Below are 27980 nucleotides of genomic sequence, written 5' to 3'. Positions count from 1 at the left end.
TTGCGTAACTGTATCGAAGGTGCCCTTTGGGCTTATTTAAAGATGCGAATGCATTAGTATTTAGAATATTTATTACTGCAATCATTTTGTACAGTAACTACTGATACGTGTTCTCAGTTAAGTAGCGAAATAACAGCGATATCACGAGCTATACGTATGCGACGTGAGCAGAAGAGACTGCGCATGTAACACCCACGGTCTAGGTTCCCAGGCTCTCGTACACACTGGTTGGGGAGGGGATGGGGGAGGGACGCTCTCTCTCTCTCTCTCTCTCTCTCTCTCTCTCTCTCTCTCTCTCTCTCTCTCTCTCTCTCATACAAGAAAACGGTCGTCTGCTGAGCAGACGACAGTCGAGAGAGACGTGCCGCGCTGTGAAGGTGAAACCGCTGGCTCTCAGTGCGAAGCTGACAGAGAGATTTTATTCCTTAATATCTTCTTGACAAACCCAGCGCCACCATTCTTCCCACGAAAAGGCAGACCGTTCTGAAGCAGTCCCTGTTGTTAGGCTACAGAATGATCGTGACTGCGAACGGGACAGCGGAAATCCAGAATGGAACACCAGAGACCAAAGCGCCGATAGACACTACTTCATCGTTGGTTCAGCTCATGAAAAGATGCAATTCATTTTTCATTAATGGTTAGTAAAGTGGATGATGTTCGTTCGTCTGTGGGGGGATGTCTTCGTTACAGCATCTCTAAAAAAAGAGTTCGTTTTTCTTCTCATGCAGTGATGATTACAAAACAATATTTTTGGTATTGATTTTATTTGGATTTGGGTGTAAAAATATCCCTTTATTTGCTGTTATTTGTTTTCCGAGACGTGGTCATAAATATGGCAAGTAATGTCTGGTCTTTGAATAGACGAGTAATACCTGGTATTTAAGCATTGATTTCTGTTCCACTGAGGTGGATTCATGATTTATTACATTTCCGTGAAATGGCCAGGTTCAGGAGTAAACTTTAAAACCTTTTACAATATTACGGCCATTGTTTTGTAGACACTATTTATATCAGAGTGATTCCATTTTTTATCAGTAATATACTCCAGTGAAGTATACTCATATTTTAGGCTATGAAAACATCGACAAACATACAATATTACAACAACTCGGTCTAGAGTTAACCACTTAAACATTTTATCTTGAATTGATATTATCATCCTTTTCATAGGTATATATTATGACGTAAAGCCTTCGTATATTTCTTATCACTGTCATTTTACACCGTGTTGCTACAGACCTTCGAATCTCGTCAGCCATATTAAAAATTCGTTTTGAACGTCGGGTCGATATTCATTTATGCGTTCACTTCGTGATACAACATAAATCGTTTATTGGGGGCCATGATTCTTGCAATATAAAAGAAAAAATGGCTGATTTCCTACAGAGCAACATATCGAAACTACTAATTTTAAAATCTGGTTTTCAGTCTTACTGACAAACCTGAGGCAGTATATTTAATTATAGTATATATATATATATGAAAGGACATTCGTTCCATATATATTCTGGTGACGTTGGTTGTTTTATGTACTTTACGAAGCGAAGCTTATAGGCGCCACTGGTGGGTTGCCAACTAATGTTTTTGTCACTGACCTTGGAAGCTACCCCGTCGGGGTTTACGTAAAGGTTGCACTGCAGTTCTGCGTGAAACTAACGATCTCAACCAAGAAATCAGTTCTCAATAAACGCAGGGAACCAGTTACGGTTTATATGGGTCCTAGTGAGTTTGGCATTTGTAAGCAAATCAGCACTTGTTTCGTGGAAAATTGGTACCGTTTTAAATTAGCCCGTGGTTGGCAGGACTGACGTTCGTAAAGCTCTCTCTTTCTCTCATATAACTTACAATCAATCATTAATTATATATATGTAAAGCTTTTTAATAATTCTGTACGCTATTTGGGCATATTTTTTCTCTTGTGTAGTTCCTACTGAAGTCAATGGCATTTTTCGCAGAAATCTATCCTTATCAAGACATAAGAGTCGGTTATACTTCTTTTTCACTTCTGGCAAGCTTCTCAGGAATATGGAAAAATCATTCGGGAATCCTTGATGATTTCTCTGTATTCCTGAAAAGTCTGCCAGAAGAGAAATAAAAGTATAGACCGACTCAAAGTCTTCACAAGACTTTGCCACTAATTTCAACAGATACCTATTAAATATGGCAACATTATACATTCTTTTTGTTTCCGGTATGTGTATTGTACTTATCGAAAGACGACTTATCAGAAGGCTAATAATTTTTGTTCGTGAAATTTCTTCGTTCATGTTAAATCCGAGTGTTTGAGCAACACTGACTGTGGTTAGCGTATGGAAAGGTAACCACAGGTGAAACCGGAAATCTTTGGCACAGTCTAGTTCCCTCGATCATTAATTAAATTTGAGACAAGTGGCCTGGGCAATGGGTCACAATTAGACACGAGAAATAGAGCGAGAGGCCCAAGGGGCTAGTTTTCGTTGGCAGGCCATAAGACTTAGACTTCGTCTCAAGTGTTCTTGATTAGTGTCATTCTAATCGGAACGTCATCATCTGTATTTCTGGGCTTTCTCCTTGGCACACATTCTTACAAGGTTGTGCCCTCAGTGATGTCTGAGGGTCACTGGCAGTCACTGGAGGTCAGTGATATTTTGAATCTCGGAGGTGATTTTGTCTTATAAACGATAATTACCAAATTTCTTCCACTCCTAAAGTGTGTAAATACACGCAATATAAACAAGGAGGAAAGTGATGAATAAACAAACAAAAAAACTTGCAGCAACAGCAATATTTAACTTGTATACATTCCTACCAAACCGTACAGTACATGACGTTTGGATAGGACGAAAAGGCGGTTGCTTCCCCGTGTGGTTGTCATGACAACGACAGTGACTTGGAGGCGTTATAGCTACAAAAAGCGCAGTGGTGACTGGAGGCAAAGAATGTTCCAGAAAAGGTCATCTTGGTAATCAGAGAGCACCATTTCCTTGGGTTGCGCTTCCAAGGTCCGGATGGCAAGAATCTGTGAGAGCCACAATGAGCTTCCTGTTTGCAAGCAAATTGTAGACTACACGAGACACTAGTCTCACAGAGTCTATGAGACTACAAGGCTACAGCCTACTTTTCCTCCTGCCTCGATTCCTAATTGCAATTTACAAACAATATATATACTGTTTGAGACATTCACCGAGAACTATGAGACTACAATGGCTACCGACTACTGTTGGTGTGTAAATTCTGGAATATATCTCGAATTTTCCTCATACGCAAAGCTCACACTAACTAGTTCGGTTTGCAGGAAGTTACCTAGACCTATAAATAACTATAAGAATGTGGCTCTTCCTTCTTTATTTATTACTAATGTAAAAACTGTCATAGTAGATGCATTTCCTGATCACTGTTCCTTTACAAGTTTACATAGTCATCACACGCGATGTTTCTCGTTATTGCCAGCGAGAATTAGGCAGTTTTTAAGAATTAGTTCTTTACGAAATTATGTAGAGCTGTTTAGAAAGATAAGCTTTACTGCTCATTATTTTTTATGTAACCATTTACATATAAACACAAGTAGAGTATACTATCGATTATACAGATATCACCTATGATAACTGTTGTCTTGAATTATTAAGATATACATTATATAAATATTTTTTTTCTTTTTTTCTGCGTTTTGTCACTTTGAAGATTTTCATTATTTCAATTCTGATGCTTGAATATAAACTGTATTTTGACAGCAGAATGTTATATATTTGTATATATATATAAAATATATAAAGTTAAACTATAGTATGTAGCTATCTATCTAATATATATATATATATATATATATATATATATATATAATTTTTTTTTTTCAATATTTCATCGTGTTCACCCCCCTGGGGAACATATTCTCATTACCGACGAGATGTGCATCAACATAAGCCTTCATATAACGCATTCTCGGAAATTTCAGTCATAACAGTCAGCCTCTTCTGCTTACAACACGAATCCGGCTGAAACTGGATGGGGTGAAATAAGGGCTAGGCTGCGGTAATGTGAAAGGTTGTGGCTGGAGTTCATTTTGTTTATTTCTTTCCCGTCTCTTTCCAAATACTACGTGTTGTTGTTGTTGTTGTTGTTCTTGATATGTTGTTGAATATCTCTCTCCGTTTCTTGACCTTTGTTTATAACTTATAAATCTCATTTAAAAGCTCATATAAGTAGCAAGAGATCGAAGACAACGTGCGGAAGCGAGCGCAGTTTTCGTCAGTTTGGTGCGACTCGCGTATGTGAAATCTCTCTCTCTCTCTCTCTCTCTCTCTCTCAGACTGTGGTACTATTATTTTTGCCGTGTTTTTAATAGGAAAAACATTTCTCTATGCTGCTCAAAATATTGTACTAATTATTATTATTGGCATTATGGACGCTTTGTTTTTAATATAAAAAAATTAAATAAAAGTTTGGGCGCAACAGAATCCACAACGTGTCTGTCTTCATCATCGCTTCCGGAGAAAATTGCGTAGGCTCCTCTCGGAACTTATATTTTAAAGGCGGAGGTCAGCCACCGTTCCAGTTGAAACTGGATTCTCGGAGAATGAAAACTTCCCGAGAGATTGATTTTCAGCTCTCTCTCTCTCTCTCTCGTCCTCTCAGTCAACGTCTCTCTCTCTCTCTCTCTCTCTCTCTCTCTCTCTTTCTTCTTCTTCTTCTTCTTCTTTAAAAAATTCCATGAAATGAACGTCATCACTTATCATCAAGGTTTGAAAAGCTAAACTGCTATTTACTTCTCATTAAAACTCAAATTAATGACGGCTACGATATTTCATTACTAATGGATATGCTCACTCTGTCACACACACACACATTTTCATTGACCTGATTTCTTCCCAGAACCTTTCCCTCAAGGATGAAAACCAGGTCAGCAAAGGATTAAAATGTTTAGATGGGTCTATGCTGGCAGGCGGGACCCGTTGTGTTAGGCCGATCAAATAACCAGTTGTAGGTTTTCTTAAGTGATTCCAGACACAATTGTGCCATTTTTCTTGGCAAGTCCTCAGTAATGTGGTGAATAAAAGCACGATGTTGAAATTAACGGATGTCATGATCTCGTTATGTTCTTAATTATTGGTTATTACAATTAATTTTATTACCTAAATTGAAAAAATGAATCACGGGCGCTCCTTAACCTTGGCATTTATATGCAGTTTTGTTTTATGGGTCTAAGCTTACGATATTAGCAACCTAGTCCCTTTATCTAGCCCAGGCCCAAAAAACAAGAACCAAAGCGGGTAATGAAGAAACTGTGGCTATAAACAACATACTTTTACGATAGGCCTACCACATACTTAACGAACTTAACGATACATAACGCTAGACCTACCACTTAAATCTTGAACGATTATGAAAGTCTAGGCTAATATCAGATGGCTGAGAGTTTCCAGCTAGTCATTTTATGGAAATAAAGCGCTTGGATTTTCAGGTTTAGCAAGTACAAGTGCTCGATAAAGAGCTTAAGATGTTTTATATAATCAAAAAGCCTCTCTCTCCCTCCCTCCCCCTTCTCGGATGGCGGTAGATTTAGACAAGTGCGCTAAGACTTGGCGTACCGAAGGCCGTTCAGTGTGTGTGTTTGAATATCTTTTGTCTTCAAGGCCGCTGGAACGGCGCGGGAAACCACATACAGTTTGCGTGTTTACAAAATATTCGAGTTATTTTGTAACACACAGGATGAGACGCACGTGAAAGATGGATCTCTCTCTCTCTCTCTCTCTCTCTCTCTCTCTCTCTCTCTCTCTCTCTCTCTCTCAGCAAAGGAAGTTACCAAGATTTGCCAAGATTTGTACGAGGTAGATAACAATGTAAAACGACAATGCGTAGATTAGATGAAAGGGAACGATGTTTACTAATTGAGGAATTGCACATCTCTTCGTGCGTGAGTCAAGCTCCTCGGGTTCGTTTTAAATGGCAGACAATAGCATAATTATTCATCTCCGGAGTGGTTCGTTTTGTGCGCTTGATTCATATCCGGACCAGATAATTTATATTGCGTTTTGTGTATATCCGAGAGAGAAGAGAGAGAGAGAGAGAGAGAGAGAGAGAGAGAGAGAGAGACTGGTGCGTTTATCTGTATCTTTACTTTATATTCTGTGCACGTGTCACACAAATGGATAGACTTAGCAAACGCGCACAGAGAGAGAAAGAGTCCCCCAATCCAAGTTTTTCAGTCTATTAACGGGAGGTTTTTTTCTCTCTTCTTCTTCTCCTCCGTGAAGGCCACCATAACAAGTCTGTCTTGTCTTGTAATTCCTCCGATTAGTGGCTGGGATCCTGGGGTATCAAATGACCTCCGTGAAGACAAAACAAATCATTCATTAACGATGTGGATGAAGGATACGGAGGTTTAGATTAAGTTTGATAGCGCGTTAGGCTGATCTCTCTCTCTCTCTCTCTCTCTCTCTCTCTCTCTCTCTCTCTGAGTCTATGTTGCATGTCTTCAAACGCTAGTGGTGAATCATTTGCCTCAACGAGAGAACCGGAGATCGATTCTCTGGGGAGGGGGAAATGAATTTAGCTTGGTTTTAGGAGTTAATTCCGGGGGGAATACAAAACACCCGTCAAGCTACCTCTTCCCCACATCCGCTCCCGTTATATTCCTCAGCTGCGAAAGCTTTGGAATTCTCAGACTGGCTCTGTTATCCCAAATGTAAATAACTGTCCTTCGGTCATGCGCAAGAAAAAGTGACAGATATTTAACAATAATAAAGCACATAAGCAACCCACGACCGACAAACCGCCTTCGCTATTTTTAAACCTTTTTATGCTGAGGACACAGGTAAGTACGTGGCTATTTTGAGAGCCTCTTCTCTCTCTCTCTCTCTCTCTCTCTCTCTCTCTCTCTCTCTCTCTCTCTCTCTCTCTCTCTTCCTGCACCCTGTACGTCTTTGAATGTCAATCCAATATTTGTTATGCCAATTAGCTTAACCTCTCTCTCTCTCTCTCTCTCTCTCTCTCTCTCTCTCTCTCTCTCTCTCTCTCAGCTGAGAAACCTCTCGGTCAAATGAGAGAATATGATTGATTGAGTTATTAGGCTGTAGAGCCTCACGTCACGATAAGCATAAGTGGAATTCTCCATCCAGTGTCCTCATCTAGCCCAAACCCGAAAAATGGTGCTATCAGTCACAACAGATCGGCTTCTAGAAGATCCGGAGATGATGGTTACAGTCGTGGAAAGCAGAAGAGGAAAGGAAATTACAAAGCTCAGTATTTGTAGTCGATTTAATGATAATAAAAATTATAACAATACTAGGCCTATGGTTTCCAAAGGCTAGATTTACTCCATGTACTGAGTACACTAATTCCAGAGCACTTGTTTAAATGCTACATATGTAACTCTAAACTTGATAGATGCAAAAAAAGGAAAGTTTACTTATGACCTTTTGTTTATCATAATAACTCTCAAAGTCAAATGATGCACTGCACTTTGAAGATTAAAAAGACCCATAAAAGTAGTATTTACAAGTTGCAACCATATATTTCGGACACTTCTTTGTCCAGTGTATGGCTGCAACGTGTAAATAGTATTGATATGGGCCTTTTGATCTTCATATGTGTATATACATACGTATATGCATACATACATGCCATTATCAAAGCAATTTATACAGTTCACTGTAAGCTCATTGGCAGTTATTTCTAATTCACAGAATACCCATTTAATAATAGTCATCAAACTCAAATACCTTTACCCATCATAAGAAAAAAAATCTGGATACGAGCATTGAGGAAATATCCAGCGTTTCCATCTCACGTGACAGCTGGCATGTGAAATGTGACATCGGTCTAAAAGCAGAAACGGCTCTTTCTGCAACTGCTAGTTCGCGCTCATGTGCGGGGCTTCACCACCACCACCAACATTACGCTCCACGACGGCTGGTGCTGCATTAGCGTCGAGATTTGTGTATTATGTTCATCCCTCCTCGTTAACGAGAGTATAAATGCCCTCTGATTAAATAAAAAAAAAACGAATGATTTCTGGGCTATAATTCCCTGATGTCAAAACAATTTGCACCGCGAAAGTGGGTCGACATTATAGGCCGACGTGTTCGATGTTATGACAATGTTTATCGTTTTCTCCCGCCATTTACGAGCTCAAGCGTGTTTTCGGACTTCTTCTCCATCCTTGCTCTAGATTTCTGAGAATATCGGTTCCTCCATAGTCTTTTGTTGGGGGGAGGGGGGGGGGGGGGGGAGGGGACGAACGTCAATGTTATGTAAACAAAGAGTTGTTTTTGTGTTTGTGTGTATAGCTGTAACGAGCGTTTGGCACGAGTGGTTTGTTCGATGTTGAAGAAAACAACAACGTTTATTGATATATTTAATCTTCGTTTTTCCTGTTTGGCAGGAAACACGATAAGAATTTAGACGAGGGGAATTTGGGTCTTGTTTACTAAAGGGCAAAAATATATGTTGAAATGGTCGTTTTAAAAACTGCTGGAAGATTGATGGTCTATTTTCTAAAATAATTATCTTTGAAATACTTATTTAGGTTAGGGATACTCCACCAGGCAGAGCTCGTATTAGACTTAATAAGCTTTTGGATTACAGTGAAATTTCAAACATTTCGATAGAGAAGTCGTCTAAATAACTTGAAGATTTGTTCTGAATCGGTTTAATCATTCTGCTTACTGAAACAAATCCGTAAGAATACGAGACCTTGTTCCATTTATCCGATCTTCGTCTGCCCGTTTTATCGCCAAGCACATCCGGTAGTTCAAAGCACGATTCATTTCGTAGAGGAAAAGCTTCGGAACTCGCTTTATTTTCTTTACCAACAGAACGAATCATCTGTAATCCTCTGGTTAATATGCAACCCTCAAACCTCTGATTTGCCTTATGAGCCTAACGAATATTTAATCCCTGCTTCTTGATTTGTATTCATGCCATCCTTCCTTCTGTCTGTTGCTAACTTGACGCTGGTTGCCATGTCGAAGTCTTAGTACTCAAGAGCTTTGGGATAATGGGGGAATTATTCAGCTGGTAATATTACTTTTGTCATTTTGGAATGGGATATGAGATTTAGGCCCAAGGCCTACCGCTGGGACCTGCGAGGTTATTCACCTGTGAGAGAGGAGTTCAGAGTGAAAACGTCTGATAGTCGCATTATGAAACAACAGTTAGGAGAGGGTAAGAAGCAAGATGGAAGGCAGAGAATACGAACGGAGGTACAATAAAGTGAATGAAAGCTTGCAATACGGGCCCAGGGGACGCTGCAAAGAACCTCAAGTAATGCCTACGGTGCACAACGTGAGGTGCACTGAAGACACTAACCACCCACAGCGGGAAACAAATGAACTATAGTACTTTACAGGACTCATTTGACAATCTGTAAAGAGCATAAGAGTAGTACTAGGTCTAGCAACCTCATTCTTAAAACCAACCCTCGGGAGCTTGCAACAGCCCAGAAGGAAGAGCCTAGACGGTTAGAAATCAACAGCTTATTTCGTCGTTGCCAAAGGCTGACAGCTAATGTATATTATCTTGACGGATGACCTGAGGTTTCTCTCGGGTACAAGTTGGATGACATGAGCTTTTGGACCACTGGTGCTCTCCTGTCGTCAACGGCACACCTGTCTCGGGCACTGGCCCCACGAAAGGGTATACTCCAGGAATGCGGAGGAGGGGGGTAACCTGAGGTATATTGGGCATGTAACTGACCACTTTTTCTGAGTTGCCACGTGATGTGGAAACTGTACCCCTCTGGAGAATTGCTGAGGGTAAGTCTAGCTCTACCTTGGCAATTTCAGTATTATTTCTTTATTCTAAAACCATGGAGGCTTATCCTTCGCAACTGGAATATGCGTTGATGGTAAGCAATTGATATATAGATGTCCCGTGGATTTGGAAAAGTAATCCTTTTTTTCGAGTATTATATTTCGTATTTTGTTAATGAATTTCTGGGTGCAACACGGTATTAAAAATCTGATATATTTTGCTTCAACCTTCTTCTTTGATCATCTGAAAGTAATTGGTTTATTCGTTTCAAGTTATTCATTTATACTTGATAAAATATATTCAAGGCAACATTCCTTCCCATTACCCAATTACTTTAATTAATAATATAATTATATATGTATATATACACATATACATTATGCTTAAAAAATCACATGCACGTGACTTCATTAAATAAACGAATACCACAGGAAAATGATAGTCAGAAATCCAAGCGCTTTCGTTCCTTGACAATGTCTTAGTAAAGATGAAAGCGCTTGGATTTCTGACTACCATTTCCCTCTGGTATTCGCTTATATACATTATATATATATATATCTTCGGTGTTACCTTGTTCGTCCCCCAAAACACTGGGGCGTCCCACGAGTGTCATCTGTGCCATGGCCGGTGGGCGCTTAATAAGAGTCTTGCCAAATATTTGCGAACTATTTGCCAACAGAAAAAAAAAAAATAAAGAAAAAACCACGACAACAGAAACACAGCTGGTTTTGTGGCTTTTATTCTTTGCTGTTTTATTTTGAAAGCTTTTTTTCAACATATTTTACATTGTATTACTTTTATTTTTCCGCAGTTTGTTACAACTTACTTTATATTGTATCATTGGGGAAAGATTCCTTGCATACTAATAGAATTACTAGCTCAATTTGAATAATAATAATAATAATAATAATAATAATAATAATAATAATAATAATAATTGAAATATCTCATTATATTATTTGAGAAACACATGTACAAATGATAATGATTTTTTAAAGTCTGGATATTTATAATACTAATAATAATAAAATTACGAGAACATCACACTTTTCACCAAGTGTACTACAAACAAGCATAACATACAAGAAAGAACAACAACAACAACAACAGCAAATAATAATAATAATAATAATAATAATAATAATAATAATAATAATAATAACAACTCTCAAAATCTGGCAAAAACAAAGAAAAAAGTGGCAGCACAGACTACTAGCAAAACACCTGTCCTTCTGCCAAATACCAGGCGACTGTGTATCTCTGATCTGTCGTACCTTGGCAATCTTTCAGAAGACTCGCGCCGCAGCCATTATGCAAGGGATTATAAGTAGCCGCTTGTTGTCAGGACACATCCTCCTGGGTTGACTGTCTGTCAGACTCAGTCAAACCACGGTCGACAACCGGACAGAACCGTCGGAGGTGGGCAGAGCAACCTTCGTGACTGCTATTTTTAAAGGATTCATTCATATTAATGATGGTTATTTACAGGTATCTGTCGGTTGCTCCAACGGTTGGGTGATACTAGGTTTGGTGCGAGAGCGAGAGAGAGCTCCAACCTAGTACCACACTCTACTAATGAGCACCCAACAAATGCTTATAATGACGGCTATTTGTAATAGCTGAATATAAGCATTAGAGCAAATGAGCGTATACACTCATTAGCTACCTATAATGCTGATGATAAACTTTTATTTTTCGTCTAACAAAATGTAAGGAAAACATTCATATTGAACATAGACCATGAACTTGCAATAACTTGGAAAAAGTTCCCCATAACAAGATGCCCTTATGAAGAAAAGCGAGATAATGCGAGAACAAGAAATGGACGACGGATAAACAGCAATAACAAAGAACAAGGAAAATAAGATACATGAAACCTATTCACATGGAACAAGCCCACAGGAACCACTGACTTGAAATTCAAGCTTCCAAACAATGGTGTTCATTAGGATGTACGTAAGTAGTAGTAAAGGGAAAGACAGAGAGTAGAGATGCCACTTATTAAAAAAAAATAAATTAACAGATAAAAATGTAGTAAAATGCAGGGGAAATGGTATAAAGGTAGTAATATCTTAAACCTCATACCTCCCCATGAACTTCTGAAGTTCCAACTGCACCGCTCCCTTTCGTATATAAATAAAGTTAAAGCACACAAATGCACAACGCTGCCAGGAAGTCTTACCTATTTGAATCTGATTCATCATGAAAGGTAATTTTGGATCTGATATATTTTTAGCTTCAGAGAATACAAAAACTGAAGGAAATCATTCACGTCACAAAAGTTGTATATTTGTCCACTTCAAGGGTACACAGACACACACACGCACACAAATGCAAATCCACTTCAAGGGTACACAGGCACACACATAATATACACACAAACAAATACTAATCCACGTCATACCTCCCCATGAACTTCTGAAGTTCCAACTGCACCGCTCCCTTTCGTATATAAATAAAGTTAAAGCACACAAATGCACAACGCTGCCAGGAAGTCTTACCTATTTGAATCTGATTCATCATGAAAGGTAATTTTGGATCTGATATATTTTTAGCTTCAGAGAATACAAAAACTGAAGGAAATCATTCACGTCACAAAAGTTGTATATTTGTCCACTTCAAGGGTACACAGACACACACACGCACACAAATGCAAATCCACTTCAAGGGTACACAGGCACACATATAATATACACACAAACAAATACTAATCCACGTCAAGGGTGCACAGCATATAAGCACATATACATTGTGTGTAATAGTATATACATATATATAATTTATTTATTTATATAAATAGTGTATTAAACCGGAGTTAAAAATAACCAAACGTCACCATCACTACAGCTATTTCTGGACGAGCCATCTGGGCGAAACCTCCTCCGTCAGAACTCTGGCTTTTAAAGCTGAACTTCCGGAAGGCAATTGCGGGCAAAAGGGATTCTCTCTGATCGGGGGTTGCGGATGGGTGGTGGGAGTGGAGGGGGGGGAGTGGGGGAAGGCCCCTCCCTTGTCGTGTGGGTGGGAAGGGGAAAGGTCTGAGGTGAGGAGCTTAAAGGGGAAGTGAGAATTCTAACCTTCTCGGGATATTGCTGGCGGTAATGAATGTCTGGCGATATTTCAGAAGTCATTTTATGTCTAATGAATTGATAATATAATATTTTACGCTTATATTACAAGAAAATAATCAGTCTGCGACTACTGGGACTATTTAAAATGACAAGGTGATTCTGAGAGTAGCCATCATTGAATATTTTGTATTTTTTAAGCCTACCACTACAGGTTGTTTTTGAGACCTAGCTACAAAACACACACATTATATATATATATATATATATATATATATATATATATATATATATATATATATATATCTAATAAAAGGAGCCCATAAAAACTAACTAAATTGGCTTACTTGTGGACGAATCTCTTGGTATAAATACCACCTTTTCTGTAAACTTTTCTCATTCATATACCTGAGAGAGAGACAGCAGTCTCTGAAATATAGTACTTTTCGTTTTTCTCTCTACATTTTGGTGTTTTTTATATATATATATATAATCGTACTATAAATGAAGTATTCATTTGGGATCCAGATGTACGCGAGGATTCTTGAAGCCTAAACCTACACATATTTATTTAATTCACCTGTGACCTAGAACTACATCCAATATATTTTCGAGGTCAAGACCGCAGAGAATATTATTTAAGACCCAAGCCCTATACATGGATTTTCAAGGCTTAGGACTGATCAAGGAATATCATATCTGAGATCTAGACATACACGAATATTATACTTGCGAGCTAGACCGAAGAAGAATATTATGTGCTTGAGGGATGACCTAGAATTATACAAAATATATATTCGTTCTAAAACTTGCAATTACACAAAATGTTTATATGATCCAGGAATATGCCTGTTATTCTATGACGCAGAAATCCATAAAATATCATTGCCACTAACGCTAGCACTTCCAAATTCAATGCTGTACGTAGGAATAAAATCAATTCTGAACCCGAGTAAATACTAAATCCCTTCCTACACACCCTGAGGAGCTTACGTTGGAATCAATTACCGATGAGACCACCTCCTCAGAAGAAGTTTGTTGACATTCATAACTCGATAAATTGATTAATGATTCATGGATTTATAGGAGTTGTTAATTCTGGAGCGAGAGGTCGATTATCGTTATATCATTAAACGACGTGACTGATTCTAGAGCCGTGAATGTTATTAGTAATGTATTTCAGATAATTAAATCGCTTCTTTTGGGGTTAGGCCTGAGCGGTGCAAAAGGTACTGAATCCCTAGTCTCATAGTCATTTTGAATCGATAAATAAACGCCGAATTCCATAATCGTGCCAAGTAACTTTAAATCATACTGCTGGGAAAAGGAGTAATGGTTTTGATTTCGAAGCAGAAATGTCAGCGTTAGACGCCAGCTTATCGATTACGACTGAATTCAACCGCCGTTTCATCAGAATGTCATGTCATGGGGGGTTCCACCGGCTGAAATTCTATCTATTCTTGCATTATTGAAGCACGAATCGATATACTTAACTATATGGATCTTGGGTTCACTTCACTATCAACAAAGTCATTAAAAGAACTCCTGAACATACCACAGTGACATATTCGACGTCATATTTTTACGGTGGCGAACTGCGCTGTCTAAATATAGAAAACCCGGTTTCACAAAGGTTTCAGAGTGTATCACGCCATTATAGTCAACGCCTAGAATGAACGTGCGAGTTTCCAGAATTGAAATATTCAATGAAATGACGATAATGGGGGACAACTATGCATGAAAACGAATTCAGCCAGTTTATGTACGGTTTTGGTAATGTCATTAGGAATGATTTTGATGAGGAGAGAGAATGTAGTGTTGAAATATGGAGTCATACATGTAGTACCATACTTTCCGTAGTCTTCAGTATACTGAGAGAGAGAGAGAGAGAGAGAGAGAGAGAGAGAGAGAGAGAGAGAGAGAGAGAGAGAGAGAGTACTACTCCTGACAAACAGTAAAATCAGGGTGAAGTGTAGACTAACAAATCTCACGAAAATGAACCGGAAAATTAAAAACAATCAACGTAGATACGATCCAAAACAATTATCGTCTGCTTTCACTTTGATTTGCATGGCAAAGTGTGTGTTTGTGTCTGTCTGTCTATGTGCGTTCGTCTGTAACGTGAGACGAATGGTATATGCACGGTCTAGTAGACCGTGGGTGTATGTAGTACGTTCCTACAGCGAAGCAATCCTAGTATTTTTAACGCGCCTTTCTTAGCACCGGCGAAACTGCGAATGATCTCGAACCTTCCTCCGAATTTATTTGGGTTTTCTTTCTTTTGTCCTTCAACCAACCTCGAAGGTTTTCCTTGGAGATTCTCCTTTGTTGGGATTAGAGAGAGTTTGATTTCTTTTCTGACAGGATTTCCACAGTCTCCTGACGTGTTATGGTACTTTATTATCATTATTATTATTATTATTATTATTATTATTATTAGTAACAGTCACGGTTTACGGGGTAAACCTCTAGGCATATTGGACTGGATATCATCTACCAGTACGTGGCTTTATCTACGACACATTAATAATAATAATATTAATAATAATAATAATAATAATATATAATAATAAGAGGATGGCAAGAACAAAAAAGGCTAAGAAGCAAGAAAAACAAGGGAGGAAACTCAACGAGAAATACAAAGTACAAGAGAGGGTCTAAAACAACACAATAGAGATGTAAAACAGAGGCTTAAGGCCAAAGCACACAAGATCCACGGTACATGAACAGGAATAAGATACCAAACAGAAAACAAACTATTCGGAACCAACCAGAAAAGACTATACAGCCACTAAGAGGGAAGACAACCACCCAGAAATTCCTGAAGCCGAAACCAAGTAAAGAGACTATGGAAAACACATGGAGCAATCCGGTATCACACAACAAACATGCAACATGGCTCCAGGAAGTCAGGAAGAAGAAAACAGGGAGAATTAAAAACAAGATCACAGACATCACGACAGACACAGTCAGACACCAACTAAAGAAAATGAAACTGCCCCAAAACTGGAAAGTTCCCCAAATGGTCCCGATGAAGTCCATGGATACTGCTCAAAAAACTCAAGGCCCTACACCCACGAATAGCAGAACAACTCCAGCATTGTATCTCAAATAACCAAGCACCCAAATGGATGACCACAGGAAGAAACATCCTTAGTACAAAAAGACAGAGTAGGGAAATATAGCCAGTAACTACAGGCCTATCACCTGCCTACCAATAATGTGGAAGTTTACTAACAGGTATCATCAGTGAAAGGCTATACAACTACCTAGAGGAGGACAAACCATCCCCCACCAACAGAAAGGCTGCAGAAGGAAGTGTAGGGGCACAAAAGACCGCTCCTGATAGACAAAATGGTAATGAAAAAAGAAACATAGGAGAAGGGAAAACCAACCTAAGCATGGCAATGGATAGACTATAAGAAAGCCTTCGACATGATACCACACACATTTGGCTAATAGAAATGCCTGAAAATATATGGGGCAGAGGAAAATACCATCAGCTTCCTCAAAACAAAATACAATGCGCAACTGGAATACAATACTTACAAGCTGTGAAAAACTATCAGCAAGGTTAATATCAGGAGAGGATCTTCCAGGGCGACTCACTGTCCCCACTCTCTTCGTAGTAGCCATGATTCCCATGACAAAAGTAATACAGAAGATGGATGCCGGGTACCAACTCAAGGAAAAGAGGCAACAAATCAACCATTCTGATGTTCATGGACGACATCAAGCTGTATTGGTAAGAGCATCAAGGAAATAGATACCCTACTCCAGACTGTAAGGATTGTATCCTCTGGGGACATCAGGATGGAGTTTGGAATAGAAAAATGCGCCTTAGTCAACATACAAAAAGGCAAAGTAAGAGAACGAAGGGATAAAGTACCAGATGGGAGCAACATCAAACACATAGATGAGACAGGATACAAAATACCTGGGAATAATGGAAGGAGGAGATATAAAAACACACCAGATGAAAGGACACGATCAGGAAAAAGAATATATGCGGAGAACTCAAGGCGATACTCAAGTCAAAACTCAACGGCGGAAAATATGAAAAATAAAAGCCATAACACATGGGCAGTGCCAGTAATCAGATACAGCGCGAATAGTGGAATGGACGAAGGCAGAACTCCGCAGCATTGATCAGAAAACCAGGAAACAAATGACAATACACAAAAGCACTACACCCAGCAAGGAAATACGGACAGACTATACATAACACGAAAGGCACAAGGAGGGAGAGGACTACTAAGTATAGAGGACTGTGTCAACATCGAAAACAGAGCACTGGGGGCAATATCTGAAAACCAGTGAAGGACGAGTGGCTAAAGAGTGCATGGGCAAGAAGGACTAATAAAAGTAGACGAAGACCCAGAAATATACAGAGACAGGAGGAAAGACAGAAAAGAACAGAGGGGACTGGCACAACAAACCAATGCACGGACAATACATGAGACAGACTAAAAGAATTAGCCAGCGATGACACATGTGCAATGGCTACAGAGGGGAGAGCTCAGAAGGAAATCGTGGGAGGATGATAACAGCGGCAAGGACAGGTCAGGCCCTAGAACCAGATATGTTCAAAGTACGATAGACGGCATAACATCTCTCCCATATGTAGGAAGTGCAATACGAAAAATGAAACCAAAACCCATATGCAAGTGAAGCCCGGCACCCGTTGCACAGAACCAGTACAAAAAAGATTGCATGATTTCAGTGGCAAAAATCCCGCCCTCCACTGGAGCCTGTGCAAGAAACATCAGCTACCTTGCAGTAATAAGTGGTACGAGCACAACCCGAGTGAGTGATAGAAAAACGATCAGGCAAAAGATCCTCTGGGACTATGGTATCAGAAAACGGATAGGGTGATACGGTGCAAATAGACCCGACGTGACATGATTGACAAAGTCGAGAAGAAAGTATCACTCATTGATGTCGCAATACCATGGGACACCAGAGTTGAAGAGAAAGAGAGGGAAAAAATGGATAAGTTATCAAGATCTGAAAATAGAAAATAAAAAGAAGGATATGGGATATGCAGTGGAAATCGTACCCATAATCATAGGAGCACTAGGCACGATCCAAGATCCCTGAAAAGGAATCTAGAAAAACTAGAGGCTGAAGTAGCTCCAGGACTCATGCAGAAGAGTGTGATCATAGAAACGGCACACATAGTAAGAAAGTGATGGACTCCTAGGAGGCAGGATGCAACCCGGAACCCCACACTATAAATACCACCCAGTCGAATTGGAGGACTGTGATAGAGCAAAAAAAAAAAAAAAATAATAATAATAATAATAAGTGAAATTCTGGAATAAAATTCAGAATTGTTTTGTTATCGCAGCTTTAAGCTGCCACGGTCTTACTGACTAACTGATTTGTATGTACACGTGTTCGCGTGTGCAAGTTTGATTTCAACCCTTGTTTATTTATTACTTATTCAATATTCTATTCTATTCAGTACTGTTTTGTTTTCACGTATTGATTATTATTATTATTATTTTTATTATTATTATCATAATTATTATTATTATCTTCGACCAAACAAATATCTGACGCCGTGCAGGAAGGCGAGGCCGCTGCTCGTCGATGACTTTAATCGGGAAGGGAATTATATAATAAAAGTGTGATTACGTCATCGGATAAGAAACTATTATCTCACGTTTTAGTATTGTCATCGTCGAAGTACTACTCTGCCTTTAGGCCAATGCAATTCGTAAAATGCATGCCTGTAGGTAGTACCTGTATTTCGCTCAAAATAAAAGAGGGTATGTTAGGTCTCCATGCCCGCATCCTCACGTGTTACCCAAAACATGGGCACGTTCCCGGTGCCCGTCACGTGCAGCCTTCAAGACGGGATAAGAAGAGGCGGAGGAAATACGTGGTTTCCCGAACCGTTTGCTCCCCCCCACCCCCCCCCCCCCCCACTTGTGATACAATCTCAAGGTTTGGTGGTAGGTCATTCGGTATGAGTCCAAAGGAGGTGGGTATGTGGGCAAAGGGCCTTGGAGTGAGGAATAATTTCTGAAGCGGTATGCTGCTGCCTTACGTAAGTAGGCGTTGTCAACGCTGATCGGCAATGCTTGGTAAACCATGTTCTTCTTCGTGATTTACGGTGGACAAAGACACCGAATTACCTCAAAAGACTCAGAATTGTTTTAAATGTCCGTTATAAAAGTGACTTATCATAACAGACGACGCACACACCAGGACAATTAACAACAGAGACCATTCATATAGTAATTATACATGACCAGGAGCCACATTCCTAGACTCATGAAACTCACCAGAAGAATTTGCTTTAAAATGCTCCTAGACTCATAAACCTCACCAGAAGAATTTGCATGAAAATGCTAAATGAAAGAAGATTAACACTTTTGTAAGAAGAGTCCAAAGGGAACGGACAGATAATAGCCAACAGTGCAAATGATGGGGTACTCAAGATGATAAAAATTGTGGAGCAAGGGTTGCAGTAAAAAAAAAAAAATAGTTCATTTAGCGCGGCGGGAACCTCTACGGTTGCGCAGCTCATACTGTGGAAAAGTTCTGTAACCTTTTCATTCATTTGTAGGTGCTCTTTGTCTCATCCTTGTTTGTGTACGTGAGTGTCTGCGTGTTCGCCCAGATTGTACTTCAAGCCTGAAGATCAGAGCGCCGGACTTATGGGTCATTATCCTGTATCCTTACGCACTTGAGAATTCTCTGGAGAATTCTGCGGCAGAATGTTGTACCCAGTATACACTGCCGATCTTGGCTGGCCACAAGGCTACGGAATCTCTGTCAGGGTTATGCTGCTTGTGTAAGGTTCAAAGAAGCTAAAGGAATCTGGTATTGCAGTCGCTTATCTAAGTGTCTGTTTATATTCTACACTGTTCAGCTAGTGTTTTGTATATACGAAGAATAATCTTGTGCAGTCTGAATTTTGTTAAGATAAGTAAATATGTTTATTTCTTTTGATGATGCAGTATGCCCATGAACTTTGTGAATAAGTTTTGCTAAACAACAGTCTTTCCTTCTCTCTCTCTCTCTCTCAAATTGCTAGGCCGAGGCTTCAGTTGAAGACATGGCTTCTGTGCAGTTAACAAGAGCGTCAACTGCAACCTTGACCAGTTTGTGGTTTTCTGCACTGAACGAAACTGCATTGGCTTTATATCAGAGTTTTATTGCTCACAAGATAAGCTATCACGAAGGCGCAGGAATAACGGTCAGGGAAATTGCTGACGTTTCGATTCAAACTTCGTCGAAAATGGCAAAATGAACCGAACGCCTGTATTTTTTTTTCTTATCGTCATATCGTATTTCTTAAACTTTTCATTCTCATATTTTTCGCACGAGGTATTCAGGGTTTTGAAAGTGTATTTGCAATACATACACGGGTGAGTGCGCACGCACATACACATACACACACACACACACACACACACATATATAGATATATATATATATATATATATTGTTTGTTTGTGTGTGTGTGTGTGTACACACACACACTTACACACACACACACCATATATATATATATATTATATATATATATATATATTATATATATATATATGTATATATGATATATATATATATAATATATATATTAATATAGTGTGTGTGTGTGTGTGTGTGTGTGTGCGCGCGCGTGTCGAGGCCATAAGCAGAACAGATGTGTAGTAATGACGTAGAGCGCCACACCTGTGCAGTGTTGTATACTGGCATTTCTTTTGGTTCACCTACATCATCACATATAATTTTCATTGATGGTATTAGTGCATTAGTGTAAAAATGCTGAGTGTTTTCATCGACTCTGGAATAGTTTAAATGTTAATCTACAGACACACACACAAATGAAGGAATATATTATAACTGGTCACTTCACTAGACATGTTGTGATGTATTCTGATAACTATTATAGCCTCGAGGAATTGAGGATATTAAGTTGAACACAAACACACACACACCCACACACACACACACACCTGATGATATCCATAAATAATGTATGGAAACTTATTGTGAATATCATTGACCTTCACATATTTATCTTTTTGCTGTTTCTGAGCTTGTAATGGAATATGAAAATGAATAAGCCGGACTTTGTTTCAAGACTTTGAACATGTATTCATTTTAACATTGGTAAGCTGACTTGGGGTAGAAAAACGGATCACAGATGAATGAACTCCTAATGCCTTGTCTCATGGACCTTTCCCTACTATTTATAATGGAACTCCACCTTTCAAAGCAGTTTACCTAGCCTCTTTTCAGTTTTGCTTCCTTAAGTCTTGAATACAAAGACAACTCTCTCATTAGGTACATGTAAATGCAGACTCCATGGAAAGTGTGTCTAAAAGAGAATCATCAGACAACAGAGATGGCCCTCTGAGTCACCAAATGACAGGGGAGTTCCTGGAGGCACATGGCACCAGCGATTTTAACTGTAGTAGGCCCCAGCTTACAATGGCCAAAGGTCACACCTACTATATGTCACTTGCTTGAAGGCAAACTCCTTTCTGGGCACAAAATCTCCCATTCAGCTGTCCCACAAACTAGTGAACACCTTAAACACAGAAGAAACACTACTCATTAGCGGCAGTGGTCTACACACCTCTCCTACAATGATGACTCATCCTATACATGGACTCCAGTTCAATGACGAGACAAATTTGCTAAGCTGCGCCTGTCCCTTCTGCGAGTTGTTCACTCGTGAGTCAGGATGTTAAAGTACTAGTTGAATTTTGATCCCTCTTGCAGGAAAGAAGTCCTTTTGTTAACTTGGATACTGAAACTGGATTTAGTTTGAAGATTTAAACATGCATTACTATTTAGTCGGAAGATTTAACTTGCAGGTACATTTGCACAAAGTTCATTACTTCATGATTACTGCAGAGTACGTATCTTTTATTTCTCCTGTATAGTATCATTCATTCATTATTTTTGGAACCACTGCATTTTACATAATTTCTTGTTCATTTTATGCAGCAAAGTTTAAATTATGTTTCTGTTTCCCCTTTTTCCTTGATGTCCATCAAGGAAAAAGTAACTCAAAGATATTTTCTTTCTATATGGCCCATATATAGATGGGAACATCCTGGAATGCCAAATATAAAGGTTTCATAAAATTCCTGGTCCCTTGTATAGGATGAAAGAGTAAAACCCTTTTCAGCTTTCAATGTTGGTAGTAAAGGCTGGGACTTAAAAGAGGGAGGTTGGTTTGGTTGTAAATTACTATCGTGTTGGTTATCATTATTATTCTATTAATAAATGTCTGTAACTACCTGTTAATTTATGAAATCAGTTCTAAGTGCAGATCATATTTTACTTTGCTCACTTTAATTTTTAGAATAACTGCATCAATTGATTATGTGTCAGAGGTTTAAGGCTTTTTTTTATTTCATTATTTTTCAAATACTCTGGAAATATAAACTGAAGGTAGCAAGGGACAAGAGATGCGCAGTTTAAACCACCTGTAAATACCTGTAACATGTGGGCAATGTCTAATTTTGCCAAAACCTTGCGTGTTTTGCTCAGCATGCTTGTTTACCCCCTCACTGGAAGCAAGCCAAGATTTCTTTTGTACGTGCACACGAATTAAACTATTTCAGAAATGAGGATGATCACAGTGCAAAGAATGCTGCATAATCTTCCTTATCAGAGCTTCACATATGGTACAGTGAGGTTAGTTTTTCGGACTTCAAATTCTAACTGTAAAATTACAAGGAAATAGTATTTTGCCACTAGCTGAAGGCTACCTTGACCTTACCACACCTACCAGCTCTTCTCTCAAATCTATGCTGTTAATGATTGCACTGTCACTTCTGTGTGATGATGTATAATTTTATAAGACAATTAAAAACCTATATGGTAACCAGATAATTTCAAGGTGCGTGTTTATCATCCTTGTATCAATGCAAATACTGCATTGTACTGTTGTGATAGGGACTATCATCATCATCTCTTCATTTTTACCACTTTCCAGTGTTAATGTGACCACGAGGTAGTTTCTCTCCCTCTTCATTCAAGTGGTCCTTTAAACTTTATTTAGTACTGAACTGACATTTGTAATATATCTCACCCTTCATTCATTATTTCTTCAACAGGACTTGTGAGCATTCAGGGTGACTGTCGACCTTTGATTGCATGTGGAAGGCAAGTGGGTGTCATAAGACCTGATGTTGCATGCTGCCTCTTGGACTACCCACAAGTGTTTACTCCTACAATCGATGCATTCATTATCAACCCTCAGGTAACTGGACTTGTCAAATGGCAGGGTACATTTATCATCAAAAGATACAAAATGTTCAAGTCCTTGAACTTAGCTGTGCATAGGAAAGGACATGCTGAACATAAGAAACTACATTTAGGTTTTTTTGTTTTGAAAAACAGATTTTTGTTTTGAAGTGGTAGAATTGGCCATAAGCACCTTTAAATTGTACTGCAATATTAATATCCGAGTACTTAAATTAACTTCAAATTCGAAACAGTTCTCTCAGATTTGGTTAGTCAAGTCTGACTGATAAATATATCTAAACATCATTTTTCTTTCATCTCCAGCTGGATTCTTATGCAGCAAGATCAAATGCCATAGAACTTGTCCTCCGTGACTTGAGAGCCAAAAATGCTCTTTACTCGTTGAGTGGTTGGCGGGAGGAGTGCTTCAACGTTTGGGCTGATTTTGGCACAGAGCCACTCTTCAAGATAGAAAGATCTGCTGCCAGTAAGCTTTGTCATATAATCTTGCTTATATATTCAGTTGAACAAAAAACATAAAAATTTAATTTTCTTTTATAAAAAAAGAATCATGTTACTTTTTTTTGGCATAGAGGAAACATTAATGAATCATGAATTAAAATAAAATTGGAGGTCCTCTCATAAACAATATGTTGTAGTTTATTAATGTCATATCAATATATATTTGAAATTAAACTGGAAAGTGTGTACAGCTATCACTTTTTGCTTTTCTAGCTGTACTTGGGATCCGAGCATACGGAGTCCATGTTAATGGTTACACAAGATCACCAGATGGCAGCATGATTGTCTGGTTGCAGAAGAGAGCAATAGATAAGCCAACTTATCCTGGTATGATGGACACAATGGTGGGTGGTGGACTGACAGCAGGACTTCTTCCTTCACAAGTTCTGTTTAAGGAAGCCTTTGAAGAAGCCTCCATTCCTGAACACTTAGTCAGGACAGCCAAAGCAGCCGGCACTGTGTCGTAAGTCAAGAGTATATTTCTTTTTACATAAATTGATGGTGACTTTTGGCACTGAGTTTCTGTCCTTTGCATCTCCCCAAGGTTCTTTGTTGTGAACGTCTTGCAAAAAATGTTTTAAGGGCACTTTCTCATAACCAGCAGCCATTTTAGTTAGGAATGTCATTTTTTGGGGTGCATTAGTAAAATGTATAGCTTTTGTACACCTTTTTTTGTAAATGTACTATCTCATAAATTTACTAAAGAAGAAGAAATAAAGACAGTTAATTCATATTCTAAGAAATATCCTTTTGTTATTAATGGAAAATTGACTCATGCAGTACCCTGTTTGTGATATCCCAGGTATTTACTACCTGCTTTTTGATAATTTCAACCTTTCATGAATCTTTTCCTTTAATATGCTGTCTTTTGTTTTTCAGATTTTTTGTTGAGACAGAGCGTGGCCTACATGCCAACACAGAATTTGTTTATGACTTGGAACTTCCTTCTGATTTTGTACCTTCTAATAATGACGGTGAAGTTGAAGGTTTTGAAGCCATCCCAGTAGAGGTAACAGTCATATTTTACCATTATTCATTTCTTTGCATATAATGCTGATGCAATAACTGAAGTCTTCCTTCTCACAGTAACTAAAATCATATCTCTCACATACCAGTGCGAATAACTAAAATCATATCTCTCACATACCAGTTCGTAGGTTGAAGTCACTCAATTACAAGAGTATTACAGTCATGAAATACTACAGTATGTAAATACAAATTTGGCACTCAATGAAGGGAACAGAATTCTGAAATTTTAATTAAAAGTATTTTTTTTTTATCACCTGAAATATCACACATCAGTGTGTGGCCACAGATATGGAAACCTTGATGGCCTAGAATGGTTAATGAATTTTGTTCATTTATTGTGCAATAATAAGAGACTGCTGTTGCCCTTTATTTTCAAACTCATTTTATATTTTCAGGAGCTTCTGGACCGAGTAACATCATCGAAATACAAGCTCACCTCCGTACCTGTTGCTATGGATTTCCTCATTCGGCATGGATTCATTACTTCTGACAATGAGAACCAATTACCAGTTCTAATGGAACTGCTTCATGTACCTCTTAACCAGTTATACATTCACTGGCCCCACACCATTACTCCAACCTCTTCTCCGACTCCTCCTCTCAGTGATGTTTAAAGACTTGAAAAATAGACAATGCCAATGTGACACATCACAAAACTCATCTAGGTTTCAGTTCAAAGGAGCCTAAGCTTGCTCTGAACCTCTTCAGAGGTGAAATTTGATCGAGGCTAGGCTAACTGTTTATCAGTGATATGGGATGAGGTTCGAACAACTTTGGTTTGCCTCGAGTGACAATTCTGAGGTAAGTTCAGCAAAGCCTGGACTTGTTTTGGATCAACTCACACACCCATTACACTGGTATTATGGGAGGGTTCACAGAACAAACTTCCAAACTCACAGTGTACCACTTGTATAATATGTTGGTTGTAAAGAAAAATGACTAAGGTAAAATTAATTGATGAATAAGAAGGAAAAGTATTCAAAAGTCTATATCAACACAATTGATTTTTTAACCAATTTTTGAGGTTATGTAAATATTTTATAAGTGATTCTTACACAACAATATACAATGAGAACAAAGTCATTCCAAAACAGGTTTCTTCTCAGTAATAATTTATTTTATGGAATGCTGGTAACAAATAAATCTCAATACAATGTAAAAGTAGGAACTGTAACAAGACAGCCATTTCTATAACATTTACTTCTGTATGTCTGCTTACTGTTAATCTCTCAATACTTGAGTACTACCTGAAACATGCGTCGTTTTTATCTGATCATGGTTTTTTGGTTAAACTAACTGCGACTGCAGGACCACAGATATTTTAATGTTATTAGTTTGGTACATTTGGAATTTGCTTCTGACAGGTGTGGGTGAAAATGTATAGAAAGATATTGCCGCCAACTTTTTTGCTGAAACATTGGATGGGATGATTCAAAGTTAAGACTTCAGAATTTAAATATACAAAGTTTTTTATATGAAATAAATGAGTTAGGTTAGAATAGAATTACTGTACCATAGTTATATAGAGTAGTAAAAGACTTATTTTATATACAAATAATTTCATATCATTCATGCTTCAAAAGTTCTCCTTGAAAAATACAAATCATGTCCCAATCATATTCCATTGTTATTAAAAAAAAAAAAAAAAAGCTAAACTCACGCACAGTTTTCTTACAATTGCAATTCACTCTCATCTCAATGAACTGTCTTCAAGGTTGACTGCCATGAGTAGCCATGTCATGGCAAGGTAAATGTACAGATTCTATGAGACTTGTTACAACCTCTATAATTACTATAAATATTTATTCATTATGCATGATGATGATGTGAATTAGTTTGTGATGCTGATGTAACAATGTGAAACATTAGTGCCTAGTCACAGGAAATGATTATCTCATCAGACGTCATGTCAATGGTGTTGCTGTTGTCTTCTCCAGCCATTGTGCTTTAAGTGAATCTGAATGTGATTTTGCTATAAGTAATATGATAATGTTATCCATACAATATATATAACCTATACTATTAAACTTTGTGATGATGAATTCTTTACCTACACATAAGTTGAACAGTTCAGTAAGTAGCAAGTCTTTTCTAGGTGAAAGAAAGAATTAGCCGAAGTAAATCTTTAGTAAAAGTGAGTGAGTGTTAACACGAAGGCAAAACACTAAGTACTTTTAAATTACTGTATACTTTAATCTTCTTACCTGAACTGTACAATTTAGTTTGTTTGTAGATGTCTCAGCCATTAATCATATCATAATCATTCATTAGTTGTCATAATCAATCATTAATCACTCATTACAATCATACTTGTATTTCATTCATGTGTCATATATGCTTTGAAAAAGCAAACTGACCATTTTGCGCTTATTTCATTGTGATTAAGAAAAGAGATATTGTTTTGTACAGGTTATGTAGAAGAGATATTTTAATAAATATTGAAAATGACTGTTTATTTCTGTAGCCTTCACAGACCTCATCAAAGATAAGGAAATCCAAGTTTCAGATTTCATAATGGTAGCAGGCCAAATAAATCTTTCCAGATTCATAAGAGAGAAGTAGAAGACAATATCAAGGCATCTTGGGTTCAAAGGATAGCTACAGAGAATCTCTGATACTGTACAAGGCACTCTAAACCAGATCATCTTGGAAACCATGTAATACATAAAGTGAAATAACTACATTTCACCTCTTTGACCCAAAATCACAATTTCAATTTTCATTCAACATCTTAGCATTCCTCTCTGCCAAAGCTGCACATTCAGCTCACATTTTTGCAATCATTGCCCCTGTATTTGCTGATGGAGAGAATGAGGGTGTATATCTGAGCACAGAAAAGGTGAAAAATATGGAACCAATCATGCACTGCCAAAATGTATTTCCTTCAAGCCAATTAAAGAATAAAGGAAAAGAAGCAACAAGAATGACCATGCTTTTATTTTATGCAGAACTGCTCAAGCTGTGTGAATGGTCACCCTGAAAAGAATGCTTCCAAGAAGGAACCACAGGAATCTTGGCAACAAACATAATGGAGGAGCTGTTCATGGGAAACTAGATAGCTGACTAGTTGCATAAGCAGTATGGGAGAAGTTTGCATCTGAATAGATTGTTTGTTAACAGTATTGCTAACCACTGGGATCAAAGGCAGTTAAGGAAGTGTGAGAAAATCAAAATATGCTAACACTACCAGTATAAATATCTACTGCTGCTTTAGGACCAAGAAGTATATCACCAGTATATTGAGGCAAGTCCTTAGTGGGTGCAATAGTACAGGTTAATGGCAACATGAGGGTATACACGCCACGGCCGTCCCCCCCCACCACACACACACACAGCCAATGCCTCTGAGGGAGAAGATCTACAGCAATGATGAGAAAAGGGCTACAGTCATCAATTTAAAGAAGCTGT

At 38.3% G+C, this 27980-nt stretch overlaps 1 protein-coding gene across 1 annotated transcript; it reads left to right on the top strand.

The window, feature by feature from the left end:
* Positions 1-322: 322 nt before the first annotated feature.
* LOC135226413 (uncharacterized) lies at positions 323-27020 on the top strand. Its single transcript, XM_064265937.1, has 6 exons — positions 323-637; positions 22892-23037; positions 23346-23508; positions 23757-24006; positions 24423-24552; positions 24968-27020. The coding sequence occupies exons 1-6, from the start codon at positions 514-516 to the stop codon at positions 25184-25186; spliced, it is 1032 nt and encodes a 343-aa protein (XP_064122007.1). The 5' UTR covers positions 323-513; the 3' UTR covers positions 25187-27020.
* The last annotated feature ends 960 nt before the right edge of the window (positions 27021-27980 follow it).

Source organism: Macrobrachium nipponense, chromosome 14 (genome assembly GCF_015104395.2).
Source record: "Macrobrachium nipponense isolate FS-2020 chromosome 14, ASM1510439v2, whole genome shotgun sequence".
NCBI lineage: Eukaryota > Metazoa > Arthropoda > Malacostraca > Decapoda > Palaemonidae > Macrobrachium > Macrobrachium nipponense.
Note: the sequence above shows the minus strand (reverse complement) of the source record. Positions and strands in the feature narration are given on the sequence as shown.